Below are 21,385 nucleotides of genomic sequence, written 5' to 3'. Positions count from 1 at the left end.
CACATTAATGTCATGTATTGGTCAACCACTTAGTCATAGGTAATTTTACTATTATTTGGTATTATGGTTGCTCATTAAGTTATATGATTCCAAAGAAATATCAGTTATCTGATTCTAGCAACATAACACATGGCAAATTGACTCAGAGATATTTCTTAGTTAAGCACATCCCTTGAAAGAAGATATGTGGGAGGGATTGATTTTGACTAATTTTTAGCCATCTGAAAGTTGGGTGCTTAGCCTAGACTAGTCACTTGCACTCCTCTAGAGCAATGGAGAGAGACTGCAATAGAGAGCAATTCATCCAGCCTATCTCAGACACCTATCTTAAAATGGGATGAATTGCCATTTGGAGGAACTTATCTTTCTCCATTTACTATAAGGGGAACCTGGACAAATAGCTTAGATGAAACCCTTTACTTTAAATGACTAAATGTAGTGAAGACAAATTCTACTCTAAATCAATATAATACAAATAATACATAAAAGCCACAATGCACTGGTCAAAGTTAAGGCCATTATGATGAAATATGTATTTTCTTGTTCTTGAAGAAAGAAAAATGTAGGAGTTTTGCATGCCAGGAAACATTAAGATTTGCAAGGACCCTAAACTAATAATTTCTTTTCTTTCCCTTCTGCTATTTCTGAATATCTATGCTGTTTTCCACTGATATCTTTAAATGTAATTTTTTTTTAAAGGGTCACATTTTTTTTAATGTATATAGGTGCAGTTACAAATCCTAAACTAAGAATAACATCACCTTTGAGATTATCTGTCACATATGCTAAATCCAGTTGCATTTTTGAAGGCATGGTAGTGATGATGGTGCTATCCACATTCCTTTCCAAAACAGTAATTTAAAAAAACAAAGAAAAATCATAATTCTTCTATAGTAAGTAGGCTAGAACAACTCTTTCCCCTCAGCTTCAAATTGTTTTTATGTAAAAGAGGACATCTCCAATATTTGCTTGATGGTCTCTTGAGATTCCTTGCCTTTCTGAAAGCCTCCTCCACAGGACTCCCTTCCCACAGGATTGTGTTTCTGGCCCCCATAACCCTGCTGGTCACCTCCTGCTCTTCCACACTTTTATGGTGAACGATGAAGAAAGGATGCAGCTCTTAAAATACCAAGAAAGAAGCGGAGCAGTAACTGGAGGACCATAAGCTACTTATTGCTGCTTGCAGTGGATATCAGAGTCAAACTGCTCAGAGAAGCAGACACTACAGGACCATGAAGAAGTGCCAGTTATTTTACTGCTTCCCAAAAGTTTAAATTACAGAATCTGTAAATTTCTAATGGATTGAACCAACTTCCTTTTAATTTTTAAAACTGTAGAGTATTTGTTTGTATTGTGTCCTGACTTTGCCTGAGATAATTTCTTTTCAGTTTCTGGTACAGTGCTATGTTGTGGATTCAGTATGAGAATGATGTTGATAGCACACTGATGTTTCAGTTGCTCCTAAGAAGTTTCTATCCTAAGTCAAGGAAGTTTTTGTGCCTCATGCTCAGACAGTGAGGAAGAACACAAAAAACCTGGGACTTGGACAGGTGAGCTCAGCTGCCCAAAGGGGTGTTCCACAACACAGAGCAGCAGCAGCATGCTCAGTATAAAAACTGGGGAAATTACCTGGAAGAGGGGTTGATTGGGTTTCAGAGACATGGGTCTGGCATCAGCTTGCAGATGCTGAGCAATTGTATTATGCATCACTGTTTTACCTGGGTTTTATATTATTGTTGTTGCTGTTGTTTACTATTATTTTTGTTATACTATACTTTTTTTAAAATTATCAAACTGTTCTTATCTAGCCTGGAAGTTTTGCCTTGATTCTCTTCCCCATTTTACTGTAGTGGGGGTGTGGGATAGGGGTGAGCGAGTGTCTGTGTGATGCTTAGTTGCCAGCTGGACTTTGTTATATTAGCTGTTCAGAGGTAAAACAACAAGCCTGAAGTCTTAGTATCTTTAAATTATTACTTTATTTTTTTTTAAATAATCTTTGGATGAAGCAGAGTTTTAAACTATTAAAACCAGTTTCAGTGTCTCTTATGTAGTAATTCACTCCATGTAAGTACTACCAACCTTAAAAGTTTCACTCTGCTCACTGTAAATGTAACTTTGGAATAGAAGCTACTGTTTGTTAAGCAAATACATCTGTGTGTGTGTTTTAAGTAGAATAAATATACACAGACTGTAGGTAAATATAAATATACAGTATACATAATAAACCAAAATGGCCTTGACTACATCCTCTTCCGAAGGAGAATTGTTCTTAATTGAAATTCTGACCATCAAGAAAGTTCACAAAAGCTGCTTGAAGAGGAGCTTCTTCGAGAAAGATCTGGAGAAGACTCACAGCAGCAAGAACAATACTGCTCAGTGTGAAAAACTGAAGGACAATGATGTTAAAAAGGCAAATATAAACCAGTGAGCATAAGTATTTTTCTAAAGCTTTACTTTTTTCTTTCATGTAGATTTCCCAATTGATAGAAAGCCTGGTTAAACCATACTAACATCACATTCACTGAAGTCAGAAATCATGTGGACCACCTACTCCTCCTCTGTCATTGCAGATGTTCAGAGAGGGTTCCATCCCTTTGTGTATAAATTACTTTTGCCTGATGCAAAGGCAGACGAGCAGGCATGGAACTGGGAGGCACTTTGCAATCTCAGACAGGCTGGGCAACACCTCTTGCATAACTTCAGAGGGAGACTTTGGCTCACACATTGAGCAGGAAAAGCATCACTATGTTATCCCAGTGATCTTAGAGTAAAAGAATTTTAGTTTTACATTCTCCCCACTAATATTACTACATGTTTATGGAAATGCCTAACAAATAATTAACAACACATATATGGGCCAATGAAGATAAAAGGAATCTGTGAATTTTTAATCTGAAATCTAAGGAAAATTTCATCAATTAAATTTAATAACATTGAATATTTAAAGTTAATTTCTGTTTGATATTTTTATTTTTGCATTTTTTTAAATGTCATTTTTGTACTGTATATCTTTCCTTCACCAAATTATTAGAAAATATTATAATAAAAAATCTTGAATTGAATTGGCAAAGCTCCTTCCTGCTGGAGACACCACAGATTAATTTGTCCCACTATCCAATTAATCATATTGATTAAAAAATCCTGGTTAGGTCATCACTGGAAATATTTCTACTGTTCACATTTATAGCACATTAAATCCCCATATCTTAGAGTCTTTGGAAACATTAATGGATCTGCACATCTTAGGTATGAATTGGAGGTAATATTCTCCATTTAAAAACAACAAAAAGGTAAACTTTGTGACATAAGTATGAGCTTTGGTTACATATCTGGTGCTCCACTCTATACAGGAGATAACTAGATGAAATTCTCTGACCTGCTTTATGCAGAAAGATCAGACAAGATGATCTAATGGTCCCTGATGGCTTAAAAATCTATGGAACTGCCAAGTTACTGCTGCAGGGCCACAGGGTGACTGATGACTGAGAGTTAATGAATTGGACATATCAATAGGAAACAATTAAACAATTGCTATATTCCTCTCTATCAGAATAAATATCAAAAATACAGCAGGAAATGGTTTACTAGGAAAGAGTTCTTGGCTTGTTATACTACTTTTTGATTATGATATACTGTTTCCAGGAAATTGTTCTTAACAAGCAAGTCTACTGGTTCACTGTTAATATTAAAATTTTGTTAAATCCAGTCCCTAATGGATTAAATTTTCATATCCATCAATCCAAATGACTTTTCAAATTTATTCAGAGAACACATGCGCATAATAATAAATAATGAAGGAAATACCTGGATGCGTAATCCCACAGTTCTATTTGCAAATGTAAGTGAAAAGAAAGCCCTGTAGACCTCTGAGAGTAAAGTATCTTACATAATATCATGGGAAAGCATGGTCTCTAATGATCTGTCAGACTTCTAACAAGGTCATAATGATAAAGAAAAGTACTATATAGTAAAAGAATGAAATAGTTAAGAAAATCTAACATTTAGATTTTCATTTAACTTTTGATCTTTCTTTATGGGGACACGGTATTGATTGTTACATGCATAGTATATTTTGAAATCAAGTCCTAGCACAACTCAACTATTTTGATGAACCATACTGAATCAAAGTGTTTTGATGATCTATACTGAGTCAAAGTGTACAATCAACTTGAAATTTTACTTATATTGCATCCCACCCTCTTAAGAACTCACCAGTAAATTCACTCTATTATGTATGTATATAATGCAATTTGCCTTAGACAAATCTTTACAAATATTTTCCCCTGGTGTCAAAACTTTCATCAAAGAAAATAACAGCAGAGGGTATCATTACCTAATGCTCTGATGTACACACTGTATCAATTCTGCTTTCAGATGGAGTTTTGCATATTGCCAGTATGACTTCTTGTTTTCCTTTTGATATGTAGCTACATGTCTGTGATCCTCTGTTTGCTGTTATCCACTATTTAGGTATACTACTTTGGTATGCACTTGCTGAAAACTTTGGGTGACAAAAATATCACCTCACCATTGGAGAACCAGTTTCTTGGAAAAAAACCCACTCAAAAACCCTTCAAACAGCCAACTCAAGCCCAGTTGTGTTTAAAAAACCTATTCCTCTCTGAGGGTGGCATCATACATTGCTTTGCAGAGGGCATGGATGTCACCTTGGTGTTGAAAAAGAGCTGCTGCAAAGAGACTGTAGCCTCTATTTGTCTGTTAAGTGATGGATTGCTATTCAAAATTGTCAAAACCCACCATGCTTGAGATTCCCAGCCTGCACTGAGATTACATGGTCTATCGTCCTGCCTCCCCACACATTAAGGGTAGATTAGCTTTAGAAATAAAATATAGCTTCTGAAGTCATAGAAGGCAAAGTATTTTATTAGGTCCAAGATCTAGTTTTTGATCATGATTAGTTTTCTACAGTGCAGCTAGATATACCATATGAAGTTCCTATAATTTCTAGTTTTCTAACAGACATGTCACAGAAATAGCAGAATTGTTCTAAAGCTCCGAACAACTTTCCATGGAGAAGTGAAAGCCAGTGAAGCAAGCAAGGTTCACTTATTTAGGGCTAAGGCTCAGTAAATGATGCTAACATTTTGCAAGGTTTTCACTGGAGCACAGTCTGACCAGTACCAAAAGAAAAGCTCCATTCTCAAGTATGCCCTGAGGTCACACCTCTGCAGTTGCTGTGCAGGACCTCTGTGAGCAGCACCACCAGCCTTCCTGTTGTTCAAATCATAGGAAAGACAAGTTAGAAGGGTTTTATCAATATATTATTAGTAAATTTTAACAGATGACAATCATTATTAATTTTTCATTTAAAAACCTGTGAAATTAGATTTGTAAGTAAAATGCTTTCCATCTCCCATAGTCAAGACTGAGACCAGGCCAAACCTGATCTCAGAAGTTTGGTTGCCAGATCCACTTAAGGTTTCTGGAAGAAAGTGAGGGTAAATCAGTGAAGATGGATGCCACTCCTTGTTATTTGCAATCGAGCAGAAGACAGAATGCCATCAGAGAAGCTAATGGTCTGTTAGCTCTTCTGTGAGGGCCGAGCAGGGGACAGGGGAATATGGACATGTCAGATACAGTGGCAGCAGTGGGGAGGGAAAATGCATTTGGAAACAGGACAGCAAATTGAGTGAGACTAATGTAGGGACCAGGACGGATGCAGAGGAGTGGCAGACAAGTGTGAAGATGATGACGCAGAGTCAGAGTGCAGGCAAATGTGCTGCAACAGAGCAGAGGAAAATGCCAGGTAGGCATTTGTGAGAAAGAAGTATGGAGGTCAAACAAATGCTGCTGCATCAGACCTATGAGAAACCATACAAAGAAAATTCAGGTAGCTGCTCATGCAGCTGGGACAAAGAAATCTGTGTCTAATTACCCAACTCCTAGAGGTTCCTAGTAGGTAGAGTCTGTCAGGTGAGTTAGATATTGAATTTCTGGAAAGGTTTTTAAGAATAAACTTTTTACACCTGCAAAATCACTAACAATTTTATATTGTCATTACAGTTATTGACTATTTGGGTAGCTTATGTTTTAGAGATAAGCCATTGTTCTGAGAACTGGAATTGCCAGACTGTTTCACATTTGTCATTACAGTGTACAAGCCAACATAAACCAACTAAGTTATTGCCACTGTTGCCTTTCTAGAAAGAGCTTACTAAAGATATAAGCACTTACACAGGTTAGTTGTGAATGAACTTAAGCCTGGTACATTTTTGAGGTAACACTGTCTTCTTCATTCTATTACATGAGAAGAACAACCTCTAGGATCCTTCTCTGGAGTTTTAGACATCCAAAAGTGTCAGAGTGTGTTAATGCTGCACAGCCCAGTGGCTGACAAGATTTATCTTTTAAAGGTTTGCCAGGGTTATAGTGTACCGCTGTTTTACAGTCCAGCAACTTCCAAGGTTTATCTTTTTGCAGAAACTCATATAAAAGTTACAGCATATTGGACAGTTTTGAAAGGAAGCATCCATAATCACTGAAAGATTGGAAACTATTTAAACACACTAATAATCTTCACTGCTTTCACAGCAGGTGTCATCTTTTACTTTGGAAGTGCACCATGTCAGTGTCCCCCAAGAAGGAAGAAAAAACTTCTAGACTGATGAAGAGTATTGAATAGAGCTGTGGGCAGATGGTTTGGAAAAGGTTTTATTTTTCTCTGACTTTTTCAGTTGTGGTTCTCACATTTAAAAGAATAAAGTTTATGCTGAGATTCTGTCTAACTAGCCAGACCTTTTATGCCAGGGAAGAAAACCTTAAACACTCCACACTCTTGCTCCGTGGCACCATGAGTCAAGTAGAAACCTGGTTGAACATCATTGCATGTGAAAGAGAACAAACATAAAGATATGGTTAAGCTTTGGTTCTAATTTTTTCTCTCTTTACTACTCTTTTGTTCCTACACAAAAGGGGAATACTCTCAACTGAAAGCTGGTCTGGTGTAGGGTGGTCATTAAGCTACAAGAAATCAGAAACAAATTATAAGCCACAATCAGATACTTGTTCTGTTGTTACAGTCTCAAAAATACTTTCCAGTCCTTGGAACAGCATTGTTACAATTGTTACAATTGTAGCAAATACAAAATAGAACTGCTTTATTAATATTTTTTTTCAAAGCCTCAGAAAAATGGGTTTTCAGGTAATTTCATTTTTAATGTGTACAACACATAGTCAATCTAAGATAGTCATTATGATAGTTTTGAGTTTTCCAGAATGCCTGTTTCCTAAATATCTACAGAAGATGAAAATTACACAAGATATACTTCATCTTACTGTATTTACATAGTCATTCGTAAATGACTGGTTTTATTCAAGTTTAGGAATGACTGGGCTTTATTCAAGACTTCTCACAGCCCATTAGTGGGAATGTTATCCAGTAGCTTCTGAGATGGCAAACTTGAATTGGACAACTTTATTTACATGGATAAGTAGAGTTACTTCGTATACTATAACATGTTCATAGAAACATTTTTTACAAGATTTTTATCAAAGTGAATATAGGATGCCACATTCTGTGGTTTTATTCATATATCATCCACCAAATTGCTTTCAGTAATTTACTAGCAGTCCTGGTCCACCAGGCAGGTCCTAAGTGACCAGATGGAAATATGATCCCATCTTATTTCTAGCAAAGGTCATGGAGCAGATCATCTTGAGCATCATGAAGCAACATATACAGGACAACCAGGAGAACAGGCCCAGCTGGGATAAGTTTAGGAAAGTCAGGTCCTGCTTGACCATCATGATCTCCATTCAGTACCAGGTGACCTTCCTAGTGGATAAGGAAAAGGCTGTGGATGTTGTCTATCTGGACTTGAGTAAAGCCTTTGTTACTGTCTCCCACAGCATTCTCCTGGAGAAGCTGGCAGCCCATGGCTTGCACAGGTGCTCCCTTTGCTGGAATAAATCTGTCTGGCCAGGCCCAGAGAGTGCTGGTGAATGGTGCCACACCCAGCTGGGGGCTGGTCACCAGTGGGGACCCCCAAGGCTCAGCACTGGCGCCAGGCCTGTTTAATACCTATCGATGATCTGGATGAGGGGATCAAGTGCACCTTCAGTCAGTTTGCTGACAACACCAAGTTGGATAAGAGTGTTGATCTGCTGGAGGGAAGGAAGGCTCTGCACAGGAATCTGGACAGGTTGGTTTGATGGGCTGAGATAATTTGTATGAGATACAACAAGGCCAAGTGCTGGGTCCTGTGCTTGGATCACAACAAATCCAGGCAGTGCTACAGGCTGAGGGCAGAGGGAAAGGACCTGTAGGTACCAAACATGAACATGAGCAGCTGGCTGAACATGAGTCAGAGTGTGCCCAGGTGGCCAAGAAGGCCAGTGGTATCCTGGCCTGTATTACAAATAATGTGGCCAGCAGGATTAGAGTAGTGGTCATCCCCCTATACTGGTGAGGCCACAACTTGAGTGCTGTGTTCAGTTTTCGGCCCCTTACAAAAACAAAGACATTGAGATCCTTGGGTGAGCCCAGAGAAGAGCCATGGAGCTGGTGAAGGGGCTGTAGGACAAGTCCTATAAAGAGCAGCTGCAGGAGCTGGGATTGTTTAATCCAGAGAAAAGGAAGCTTGGGAAGGATGGCCTTATCATCTGCAGTTATCTGAAAGGAAGCTACAGTGAGGTGGGTGTCAATCTCTTCTGGGTAACAATGGTCAGGACAAGATGAAATGGAGGTTTAGATTAGATATTAGGAATTTTTTTTCACTGAAAGTGTTGTAAAGCATTGGAATGTGCTGTCCAAGGCAGTGGTGTAGTCACCATTCCTGGAAGTGTTCAAGACCAGTATGGATGTGGCTCATTGTTGAGGACATGTTTTAATGGTGAACATGGTGGCGGTGCTGGGTTGATGGCTGTTTTGATGATTTTCAAAGTCTTTTCCAACCCTTAGATTGGATTTTATGATTCTATGATCTGCTAGTGCTGCCCTTACTAACTGATATTTGTAAGTTTTTTCTGCAATGTCTTCACTTCTGTTGTAGGTTGGAAACAGAAGCTTCACAAATAATAACTGAGATGTGAAAAAGGAGGAGCTTTTGAACCATACATAGATTTTGAAGAAGTGATCAGACATGTAAGCAGAATCCCAATCAACATATTAATTTCAGGTTAAATGCAAGGCCTCCAAAAAACAGTATTCTCTGTATATGAGTATCCTCAATAACAAGTCAGGCCACATCAAACTCTCTCTCAAAGAATAAAGAAACAAAACCAGCTTACAGCAGTGAGGTATTGTAGTACAGCAGTAAGAGTAGTAGAAGTTTTTCAGTTGGGTGCAAGAAACATGACACTGATTATGTGGGGGTGTGAGAGTGCATGGGAGGATGAGACCATGCAAAGACCTGACTATCTTTCATTACTCTGGCAAGTTTACAGCATTGTCCTCTATGTGACTCTTCTGTTTCAAGCAACTAAATACACAAGTGAGGAAAATGAACAGCTCAAAATAATTTTCAATATGACAAGATATGTATTATTGTTTGAAATTCATGCCTAAAACTATATGTAGAAGTCATCATCATAGCAGAAGACAGATATCCTTCACCATGAAGAAAATATTAAATCTACAAAATATATGGGTTGGTTTGTCCTAATTCCTCAAGACTTCAGCTACAGTCCTTATTATTTATCCATTGTCCTTTAGTTTCCAGTAATTCAGTCTGCATGATATCCTTTTATTTGAAGTCTGTTGCCAACTCATTAAGTTTTCCAAACTTTCTAGTACATGGATTTATGGGCAATTAAGAATTTCTCAGACTCAGTAGTCAGGAAATATATCCCGTTATCTGTTGCAAAAGCATTTGGCCAATTTTAGGACATGCTTCAATAGAAAAATTGTTTCCTAACAGTGTTGCCTAGTCTCTTCCTTTTCAAATATTTTGTTCCAAACAATATTTTTCCATACCTGAAATGGCTATACTATGAACAGCTCTTTCATTGAAAAAATGGCTGTATTTTACCCAGTTGTTTTTAAATGGTAAATTTACTGAGCTCTCTAATGGCTCTGATATAATAGATGAAAAAATTCCATTGTCTGAGTGCAGGTCTTGAGACATATATTCAGAGAAATGTTTTGTTTTATTGCCTTTCCCCCCTTATTTCTGGTAATATGTACACAGCATGTTTGTGTTAACATATTTTCTCCACATTCCAAGGTCCTGTGGTTCTTTCTGCTAACTCTGCCATTTGTTCAAAATCTTTATTTTTAAATGGCAATTTTCATTTCAGACCTATAGGAAATGTATCTGAGTGTGTCATTTTAGAAAGTTAGATTTTCTGAACCTTTCATCTTCCACCCCTAAGTTAAAGTAGCGTCATTTCTATAGAAAGACTGCTCTTTTGGAATTTGTCACTGCATGGTTCCCTAAACTTTATTAGCAGTCTCTAACAGCACCTTTTATTTACTGGACAATTCTTCAATGCTTTAAGTAGCTGCTGCTGTAGCAAAAGAAATCACACAAGTAGTTTTGAGAGATTTATTGTCTGGCTGCAATTTTTTGTGAATGGACTTGCTGCTCAGACTATGTTCAATGATGTTTGTAAAAGCATCACAAAAAAAAAGGGGCCTCTGAATTAAGACTTGCATGAAACCACTTTGAGTAATGCTGGGTTCCTTCCAGGGTCAGCTCTTAGCACTTGGATACAAGCAAAAGATCAAGTCATGGTGAAAGGCAATTTATGTATACATACTTGGTCAGGCACAAATCTCAGTAATGTTATTCAAGTACATAAATGCATTTTCAAATCCCATTCTTCGTGAAAGTACTTACCATGCTCATCCATTTCCAATTTCTAAGAAAAATTCTCAGAGATTTTTAGGAAAAAAAGCAAAAAATCCCAACTTTTCTTTGGGTTAAAACAAATCACCATTAACCAATTTATGAAATTATTTTCTTTAGTGTTTCCTGAACAAAATTTCTTGTTTTCCATAACCCCTAACTACTGTCTGTATCTTCCTTAGAAGCCTGGTGGAATATGCCATTGTACATATTTCCAGAAAGTGTTTTAAACCGTTGACTAGTATCTACACTTTAGCTTCTTCCAACACTGTGCAAGACCACCTTAGGTTTCCCCAGAGCTACTGGTATCTGTATGCAAGATGTAGCTATAATCTCTTAATAAAAGCAATCAAATTTTTAATTTCATCAGAGTTCCTTTGTGCACAAAGAAACTAATCACTGCTGAATTAATAAATAAATAGAGAGAAGAAAATAGAATATGTCTATTTATAGAGAGGTTAAATGACTGTAAGAAAAAAAAAAGAAGACTACTCAATTTTGAAGTGCATTTTCAAATATATTAAAAATTTCACAGTTCGTTTTTCTTCTCTATGTGCGACGAAGAGCCCTCCCTCCATCAGAAAGAGCTTCTACCTCTAAAATCTGTTGACAGGCAGTGCTAACAGCATTTTACTTCTCTTATTGATGGTGCTGACATATATATACACCTATATGTATATATCATATATACATACTTACATATCATCCAGATGTATATACATATAGATGAATATGCATGTATGAAATATGTACATATACATCTCCATATATGTACATATATGCATATAAATTCAGGAACATCAAATGATCATGAGTGCTTTTTCAGCTCTCTGCGATATGCATGGTATAGAGTGCAATCAATAAGCTTTTAAAAAGAAAATAACAATCTATATATATAATATTCTCCTTCAAGGTAGATTTTCTTAACAGCCCTTTTCACTCAAAATGGCTTGCCTCGCAGTAAAATCTTTCAGTTTCAGTTCAGATTAAAGAATGAACCAGTGAAAGAAGAAACAAAATGCATCTTTACACAGCTCATCTCTTCATGTAAAACATATACAACACACAAACACTGTCAACAGCCTGGCATCCTGTCCCACACATTTCTATCACACCACATGCATTAATAAAAAGCCCCTCTATCCAATGACAGCGCCTTGTTAAAGCTCCAACATCAATCATGTTTTTAAACAAATTTTGTTTAGTGTGTCCCTAATTGAATCCTTTGAAAATATGCCAGAAAGGTGAGATACTTTTTTTTCTCCTTCTTTTCTCTTCTGGCTCTTTAATTACCCTTCCCTGAAACAAACAGACATCTAATAATAGACCATTACAGGAAAGTTTCAATAGAAAACTCAAATCTCTCATTTCTGAGATTTTTATGGGACTACATTTTTACTTAAAATATATTGGATAGACACAACTTTGGAGAGTAAAAAGGTAAAGCTGCTGGCAAAGCAGCCTCTTGTTTGACATCAGGTGCAAACTCAAGACACACGTATGGCCCTGCCCACAGAGGGAAATGTGCTCTGACAGGTGGAGGTCAGCTAAAACATTTCCTCTTCTTAATGCACTGTTGGGCCTCTCACTCCTTTTACAATTTTCTCTCCTACCATGACAGTCTTAATTGTGATGCTTTTGGTACACATGAAGAAAAAATGGCTCAGATTGGCTCTAACTGCTGTATTCCAAAGGGGTCAGTGTACTGGAATCTGATTTTTTGCAGAAAAATCTTCAGCTTTTGCTGCAAAAAACAAAATTAGTTAATAAATTTAGAGCTTTCATTTTAGTTAAGCAGAAATGCAGCACTCTGAAAATCATGTACACTGCAATATGAGCACATAAATAATATAATTACATCAATACTTTCCAAAGAATTTTATGCTTCACTCTGTTACTGTATTCTGTACCTTTGGTGATCTGCCTAACTTTTGGCTTTATCTCATTTGCCTGCTAAGCCCTTTAAAAAATTACACAGTACAGCTATTTCAAGTAAAATAGATTTTTTTTACAATTCTCTCATTCTCTTTTCTGTTGTCTAACAATGGCAGTGGTGCAAAGGCAAGAAACTGCTACAAACCCTACTTTGGTTCCACACAGAACACATGGAATGAAAATTGAGAGATGGAGCGAGATGCCGCCGAGGTAACATCCTCTTTCCTTTATCATCTCATCTCATTCCTCAAGGCAGCCAATCTCCGAGCCCTCTGTGCCAGTGACAGTAATGCGAAGCAGTGTCACCATATAACCATTAAAGAGAAGCAGCAGTAGCAATAATACTCAAGGTGCCTTTCCTATCTTTCCTTTTAGTAAGATCAAACTTTTGTACATTCTGGGAAATAAGAACGGTAGATCTGCTCTTTGAAATTGTACTTTCACTGAAGAAGAAAACAGGCAGAGATGGTGCTACTGGCAACTGTTCTGATTTTTAAAAAATCATGCTGGCGATATTACAGAGAAAGATTACAGATAGTTATGTACATGTGTACAATCACACAAACAGATAATTGAGAGACCAAAACTACATTGGCTTTTTTTGAGAAAGTACCACGTGAAAAGATAATGAGTAAAAACTCCAGACAAGGAGTCCTTGTAAACCTCCACACCTGGTAAGCTGCAGCTCCCATCTGCCATCCTCCTTGTTTTTCTCAGTGCAGTTCTGTTTGTACAGAAATCGTGTATATTCATGTCATCATTGGATCCAAGCACACTGTTGGGATTTAGATAATAATGCAGCTGATCCCTCTTTGGGCTGTGTCAGTGTGAACATGAGGCCCACTGATGAGCAGAAGTGCAGAGAAAACACGAAGTCAGAGCAGGACCAAAACGTGTGCCTGAACACCAGCCTCCCTCAACCTGAGCCTTCTGTGGGCCCATCCGAAAAGCCATATCCTGGCAAAAAACACACGGAGCTTTCCACACAGACAGTGGAACTGCCACGGGCATAAATGCTTTAAATACTGTGTGAAGGAGCATACCACCAACTCCCACCTCAACCCACCAGACTGGATTCACAGACTTTGCAGGTCCCACTTGCACCACTTGTTTTAAACTCATCACTTTACTTCCAGAAACAGAGTACAGTGCCCCAGCACTCATCCACAGATGGGAGCAGGGCACCACTGCCCCTGTTCATCTGCATCAGACTGCTCCTTCCTTGCTCCTATGGCCACCTTCAGGACCTCCAGCATCTTTTCCTCCAGCTTCCTTTTATTTCTTTTAAAAACTTTTACTGCTCCACATTGATCCTTACCACTTGCCAAGCTGAGCTTAGCCAGCTTCTTCCTATATCTTCCATCTTCTTCTGGAGACATCTGCAGGCGTTATGTTGAGCAGTGCCCCATAAAGAAACATTACTGAGGCCACTAGTTATCAAGATCAACCTTTGTGATGACAGCCTTTTAAAATCCATTTGAATTTGCTCCAGTGGTAAATTTTGACCCTAGAGACAACTTACCAATATCACCTTGCCCTAAGTAAAATGCTGGGATTCCACATAAGTCTCTACAAATATAGACCTCAGCTGCTCATGTATCTGCTTTGACAAGAATGACTATTAAGGTGATAAGAACTTAAATCTTAAACAACCAGAGGACAGCTTATCTGAACATGCTAAAAAACGTATTTCCTGTCAAATATTTTCTGCCCCTGTGGAATACAGTGAAGAAGATCCTAATTCCTATGAAAATATTGGTGTATGCTTTTGAGAATCAGTTCAGAAATGTACCTGAGATAAATGTTTCCATGAAATATTTTTCCCAGAAAGACTCAACCACACAATTAACTCATGGAAAAAGATGTTTAATTCTAGTTGGTGAAGAGCTAGATTCAATATATTCAGTGCTTCTGTTAGATTTGAGAATAACAGTCTTGACTAGTTAATGATTCTAAATAGCTGAATTCTTTCTGACCTTCACACTTTAAATGCAATTCATGTTTAATTATTTTCAAGTTGTTGTGAGGTAATTAATACATGCCTCCCACGGGAATTATTTGGTTGGACTATCAATTTCAGAACACATTGCCCAGGACCATGTCAAGGTTATTTGGGCAACCTGTGTCAGTTCTGAGTCACCCTCACAGTAACAAAGTGTATTACAATGCTCAGACAGCACCTCCTCTGTTTCAGTTTGTGCCTCTTTACATCCTCTCTCTAGGTGCTTATATATATTAATAGGATGTCCCTGATTCTTCTTTTCTCTGGACTAAACAGTTCTAAGTCTCCTAGCCTTTCTTCAAATGTGAGGTATTCCACTCCCTTAATCATCTTTGTTGTCCTTCACTGCACTCTCTGGAAGAACTCCATATATTTTGTTCTAAGGAGCCTAGAATTGTGCCCAGAATGGTCTCATCAGTGCTGATGGGAAGAATCGCTGTTGTGATAGGTAATACAGCCCTGGCTTTATCCATTTAAAAATTCTGGTATTATTCCTATATCTTCTTCAGCTTAATTAATAACTTCTTGTCACACAATGCAGTGCAGTTCAGATAAGAACACAGGAGAATGTGGATGGTCATACTGATCAGATTAAAAGAGAATAAAAATGGGCTGAGTATGCAGCTTTACTTCCCTCAAATTGTCTCCTTACCTCCATGGCTCACAGACTTCCTAATTGGAATAGGTGCATGTATATTTAATCGCCTTGAGGGACTTTTCTTCAAAGATTTTTTCTGATTTGCTATACAAATCAGAAATCTGGATTTTTCTGATTGCTATACAAATTTACGTAAACTTCAAGCATCAATGTCCTGCATCAAGGAATCCTTTAAGTGATGGTAGATTAGGTCAGTTGTTTTGTGTGTCTAAAAAAGGCCTTGGCCAGGAATAGGTAGCAGGCTGGTCAGGCCAAATTTCTCTTCGGAAAACCTTTTTGCTTTTTACCTTCCACTTACCTCTATGTCTTCAATTTTTCCTTCCTTGAACTCAGACAAAGTGCATGCCTGTTAGTTCACATTTTCTGTTAAATGTGAGTGCTACTCTTCAAATGCCTTGTACAATCATACCCTGCTTAAAAATCTCTTACAGCTGAATCAGGAACAATCCCACTTCTGACTGTGCATTGGCTCTCACTGAGAGAATTTGGCTCTTTGAGTTTTCTTCTGAATACACCTATAGTAAGTTCAATTTCACCCTTATTGATAACTAGTTCTAGCAGCAGAACTACTGAATCTTGGTCTCCTATTGCAAAAGCCATGCAGACAAACAAAGCAAAACAAGGAATTAATTCAGTGGTTCCCAAGGACAGGCAGATGTTCAGCCATCTCCAGGAGAGCAACACTCCATCCAGTGTAATTTTGACTTGGGAAGACAAACACCACCACCACAAACAGCCCCACTTTCTCCTTCTTCCTCATCCACTTTATATACTGAGCATGATGTTGTATGATCTCTATCACCTGACTGTGTCTTCTCCAGCCTCCGATGCACCTGAGCAGATGATAGTTCCAAATGTCTACATTTTTTTGTTAGAATGATGTTTTACTCCTTGATAATTGATAAAGGCACTGTTTGCGAGTTTTGAATCATTAATTGTGCATTACTGAAAGTTAATCTTTCACCTACTGCTATACTAGCCTAAATTGATAAAAGCTTGTGATTATTTCTTCATTTATTTCTTGATATTTTTAAAAGTCAAATTATTTCCATATCTTTATGGAAAAATCCTCTATAGCTGTGGGTGGAAGGAATGAAGACAGTCAAGTAATTCTGAATTCATTTTAGAAAACTTCTCTTTTGCTACATAGAAGCATATTTATGTTTTTAATTAAAAAATAAAGAGGCTATAAATTGCTGGTCAATTTTACAATGTTCTGCCACCTCACATTAATGCAAATATAGAAGATATATTTCATAAAATAAATATATGGAGCAAGGATTCATGTGGCATACTGATAATCTCTCTTTTTACAGTATCTAACACAGTGTATCTGTAACCCAGCTGATGTCTCTCAGCTCTACAGCAATATAAATGTTAATAAATTCCGTCAGTTAAAACTTGATGTTCAGAGAAGGATTACTAAACAGGTACTTACATAAGCATTATCAGAGAGTTGTACCTATTTTATATAACTGATCAATCATTAAGCACAATAGGGAAAAGAGCAATACACAGGGGACTTGCATGGTGTTTTGCTTTTTTATATGTAGACTAGCAACTTGGGGAGTATTCAGAAGAGACACAAAGATTATAATAATCAGATTTGCTTTTTCAGTGCTGTCACTGTTACTGGGTTAGCTGCACATCAGATCCCTCCTCCGTCTCTCCCTGTCTCAAGTGGGCCTCCCTGAATAGCAGATGAGCTGCTCCATTGCCCCTGAGGTTAAATCCTGCAGATCTCTGACTCACAGCTTTATCCCCAGCTGCAGAGGACTACCCAGCCAGCTGTGCCTCCACAGCAAACTGTGCTGAATTTAGTGCTTGAATGGGACTCTTTTTTGGTTTGACTTTCATTAGTGGACGCAATGACTCAGAACAGCTTTTTCAACACAAAAGTGCAGCCATAAGACCATATGACAATAAAAAATGTCCTGAAACTAGAAACAAATGAGTAAAAGGTTATGTGATCTAAAACTTAAGTAGGTCTAACTCATGTCAGACACTGTCCCTTGAGGATAGAAAGTCTAACTCTATTCCTCTTTTCTCTCTTCCTTCTCTTCCCTTTCAGAGCTCGATTTTTCAGATGTGTAAAACCCCCCAGAGCAGCTGAGCTCCTAGTTATTTCTCAGCAAGATACTCCAACAAGGGACACATGAAAACCACTGAAAAATATTATTTTGTCTACAGTCTTTCCATCTTAAAATCTGTTTAAATCTGAAAAATTTGCTATATGGCCTCTCTACCAATGCCCAAAAGCATCAATCTGAGTCAGCACAAAAATCTGAAAAAACAGAATTTAAAAAACCCTACTGAAAAAATTTAGTCATAGCCTTTATTCAGTAGGTTTAAAAATGTCATAATTTTAGCATGATCAGAAGTCAAGAGGATAAAAGCTTTTGTTAGTTTCAGACACATGGCCATTGTTTCAAATAAAAAATTTCAAGGAATATTAACTCACACTGCTTCAGTTATGTCATGTCAAACCATGACAAGTTACAAGATTTCTGTTTAATCATGTACAATGCACAAAGGTAAACTCACAAAATGTAGACTTCAGTGTCTGGGAACACCACCTCATCTGCCTCATTCCACATGAGTTCTAGAAGTGAGGAACACAGCCTTCTGCAAAGCTCATAGAAATGAACTGAGTCTGGAAAGATGGGAACAAGACACACATCTCTGAGTTATTCTTCAGGATTCTGAAAATGGTAGTGCCAGAAGGACTACATACTCTCTCTTGAGAGAGGAAGGGAACCCTGATCTATCATTTATGCAATAGCCATGAGGCCCCCTTCACCTTACCACTCCCTGAAAAGTACAACAAAATTACAATAGATCATAATTTATTTAATAGTGGACAGCATGGACTTTTAAACTATTTGACAGCTCAAAGAACATTTATAAGAGAAGGCAGAAATCCCATTATTCATATCTGCATGTAGTGGTTTGGTACACCCAGTATCCTTTTTGCAAAAGCTGACTAGCATATAAAAATTGTGAATTGCTGCCCAAAAGGCAGATTCTTCCATAATTGATCATTAATGTGTTTCTTGTACCTTCTTCTGAACAGCCAGTATTGGCTGCTGTCAGGGGTTGAATAATCTATTAGGCAAATTGATACCGATCCAGAGTAATGTGGTGATTCCTAAATGTTGTTTTTGCTAAACTGAAAACAGAATATTAAGTATTTATTTAAAGAAAAAGGAAAGCAGCTTTTAATGATATCCTATGAAGTTCACAGATGAACGTTTGCTATTATTGCTATTGTTCCTTTGTGGATGCTCCTGATGCTGATTGTAAAGTCTAGTAATTTTTCATCCCCTGCCCTTGGCTGTACCTCTTGTGTTATTTCAAACAAAAAATGCAAAGCATTGACCCTCCAGTAACAGAAAGTCATTTGGGATGACAAATTTTGTCATTGTATTGTTGTAAACACACAGTTTAAAAGAGTTAAAATAGATATGCAAATTGCAATGATAGTATTCCTAAATGTGCCTGCAGGAACATCAGGTAGGTGCAATCAAGGAAGAAAAATGTTGTTGTTTTAGGGATAGCACCTTGAATTTAAAGACAGGGATGCAGCTGTGGGCTGCAGAATGTAAATTCACTTGTTTAACTGCTCATTTGTATATATTTAAAAACAGAGACTATAATTCAGAAAAGCACCACTCATATTCTTAAATGCCTTCCATGACTGACAGTGGTCAGTGAGAAGAGTGCTGCAGTGAGTAGTGTACTGGTGGAGCTGAGGTATTGGACTAAAGCAGCTATGCTGGCAGCTACTCCCAGCATTGACAGACATCCTTTCCATTTATATAACTAATTTATTCTATAGGATGTGTCTTTGCTAATTGTACAACACACGTGCATCCAAATCTCACTGCAATTGTACAGATACAGCAGCAGCTTTGTCCTAACAAAGAGCAGTAAGAAGCCTTTTCTCAAATAATTTGCCAGGTAAGGAGACTAGAAACAAAGAAATAAAAGCAGATAAATATAAATATGCTGTTATTTAATGCCAACATGGGTGAAAAAAGAGAAAATATACAGCAAGCTGCATTTCACTGGGGAAAATCTTTCAGTTGCTTGATGGAGTTTTCCTACAGAACAATAAAACACATATCTGTTAAAAGATTAATAGCCAAATTTGGGTGATTTACCAATGCCAGGATTCACACACTTGTTTTTTAACTGCCTGGTTCTCAAGTCAGTCCTGCTGTGGGGAAATGGGCTCGATGCCAGCCCAGGCATGTGCCCCAGAGCCCTGGCACACGCCAGTCACGCGCCAGCCTGCACCCAGCAGCTGACACGCTTCACCCGTGGCACGGGAACACAGGCAGTGTGCTCTGGGAGAAGACTGTTTGGAAACAAGCCTACAAAATTAGCAATGTATCCTGGCCTTATTCCCAGTTTTCACTTGAGGTCCCTTTAGTGAAATGCAGTAATGGAGCAGCTTGGGACAGTGGATAAGCAGCACTGGTGTGTCACACAGATGAAAAAGTTCATCTGTGACATTGTAGGACTTACGTAATGCAGATCTTATTGTTTCTTTCTGGCTTCAAATCTCCAGAAGGACCTGTGATGAACAGAAAATATAGCCCACTTCAGGAATAACAGTGACTTGGATGAAATCAGTCATAAATGCAAGTATGCAGTCACTTTATTCTCCAAGTGGCTTTATACAAAGCATTAAAGAAATTATCACTTTAAAAATTCTTTTCAGTATCAACAATTTTAATGCATTCAATTTACATGAGTGCTTTTGTCAAAAGCAATTAATGTAATCTAATTTATTTTTCTGTTAACTATGTGTTTATGAGACTATTTTTTGCATAACAAATATAATATAGTTTGAATAAAATGTTATAATTTTATATTTGTCTGCATAGTCAGTCTTGCAAGCTGTGATGAAAAAATTGTCAGGTATTACTGTATTTTAATACGTCAGGAAGGTTTACAAATTTTTCTGACAAATACCCTGAGATTAGATCTGTTGGTTATAGCCTGGTGCTAAAAACACCAAGGTTGGAGTTCAATCCCTCTATGGGCCATTCATTTAAAAGCTGGAATTGATGATCTTTGTAGGTCTGTTCCAAAAATATTCTGTGATTCTGTGAAATATTAGTTTAACATCCTGAAGAGATGCAAAATAAAAAAGAATGGAAAGACGTCATGGGCAAGAAAGACACAATTTCCAAAGAAGGTATGTACCTATAGAAGTAAAGAAAGCTGTAAAATAATAGATTTTGCAAACTGGAGTCATGTTTCCAACAACAGAGTTAATTACACACATAATCACAGATTCATAGAATCCTCAGGGCTGGGAGGAACCTCTTGAGATCATTCAGTCCAGGTTCCTGCCAAGGCAGGATCACCTGGCACAGGTGACACAAGAACACATCCAGGTGTGTTTTGGATGTCTCCAGAGAGGGACACACCACCTGAGCAGCACACCTGCCTCCCTGGGCGGCTCTGCCACCCTCAACGTAAAACAGCTCTTCCTCATGTTGAGTAATGGAACTTCTTGTGTTTTATTCTATGGCCACTTACTTGCCCTGTCTGAACATGTAATATCTATACAGACAGACAGACTTGATATTATCTTTCCATTTCTATTCCTACAAAGGCAATAGAACCTTGCAGAGAAATTAGATGGTTGGACAGTGCCACCAAAAGACCTTCCTGAAACTGACCTCTCTGGATTTTGACAAAGCTGGAATATCCTGAGATTGGAAAATAAGGACAAAAAGGCAATGCTTTGTAAAAAATATTATTCAAAGAAGGTTCTTCATAAAATATAAGAATATTTTCTTCTGCTTTATTGTTTCAATTTCCATATAATAAATTGTATCAAGCAGAGAATACACTGACCTTTTAAAACAAAACATTTTAATGACTTCCTGTGAGACTGGATTAGAGATTACATTCAAAAATATCCCTTGTGAAACCTTTCAGTTTTGTTGACTCAGCACTGCCACT

At 37.7% G+C, this 21,385-nt stretch overlaps 1 protein-coding gene across 2 annotated transcripts in view; it reads right to left on the bottom strand.

The window, feature by feature from the left end:
- The window catches only part of LOC144246076 (uncharacterized), a 183,418-nt gene that overhangs the window by 34,344 nt on the left and 127,689 nt on the right, over positions 1–21,385 (bottom strand). For both annotated transcript variants that reach the window (XM_085574560.1, XM_085574559.1), the window contains exon 6: positions 19,934–19,982. In XM_085574560.1, the coding sequence (XP_085430686.1) occupies positions 19,934–19,982 (49 nt within the window). The remainder of the gene's footprint in view (positions 1–19,933; positions 19,983–21,385) is intronic.

Source organism: Lonchura striata, chromosome 3, assembly GCF_050655825.1.
Source record: "Lonchura striata isolate lonStrDom1 chromosome 3, ASM5065582v1, whole genome shotgun sequence".
In the NCBI taxonomy this organism is placed as follows: Eukaryota; Metazoa; Chordata; class Aves; order Passeriformes; family Estrildidae; genus Lonchura; species Lonchura striata.
Note: the sequence above shows the minus strand (reverse complement) of the source record. Positions and strands in the feature narration are given on the sequence as shown.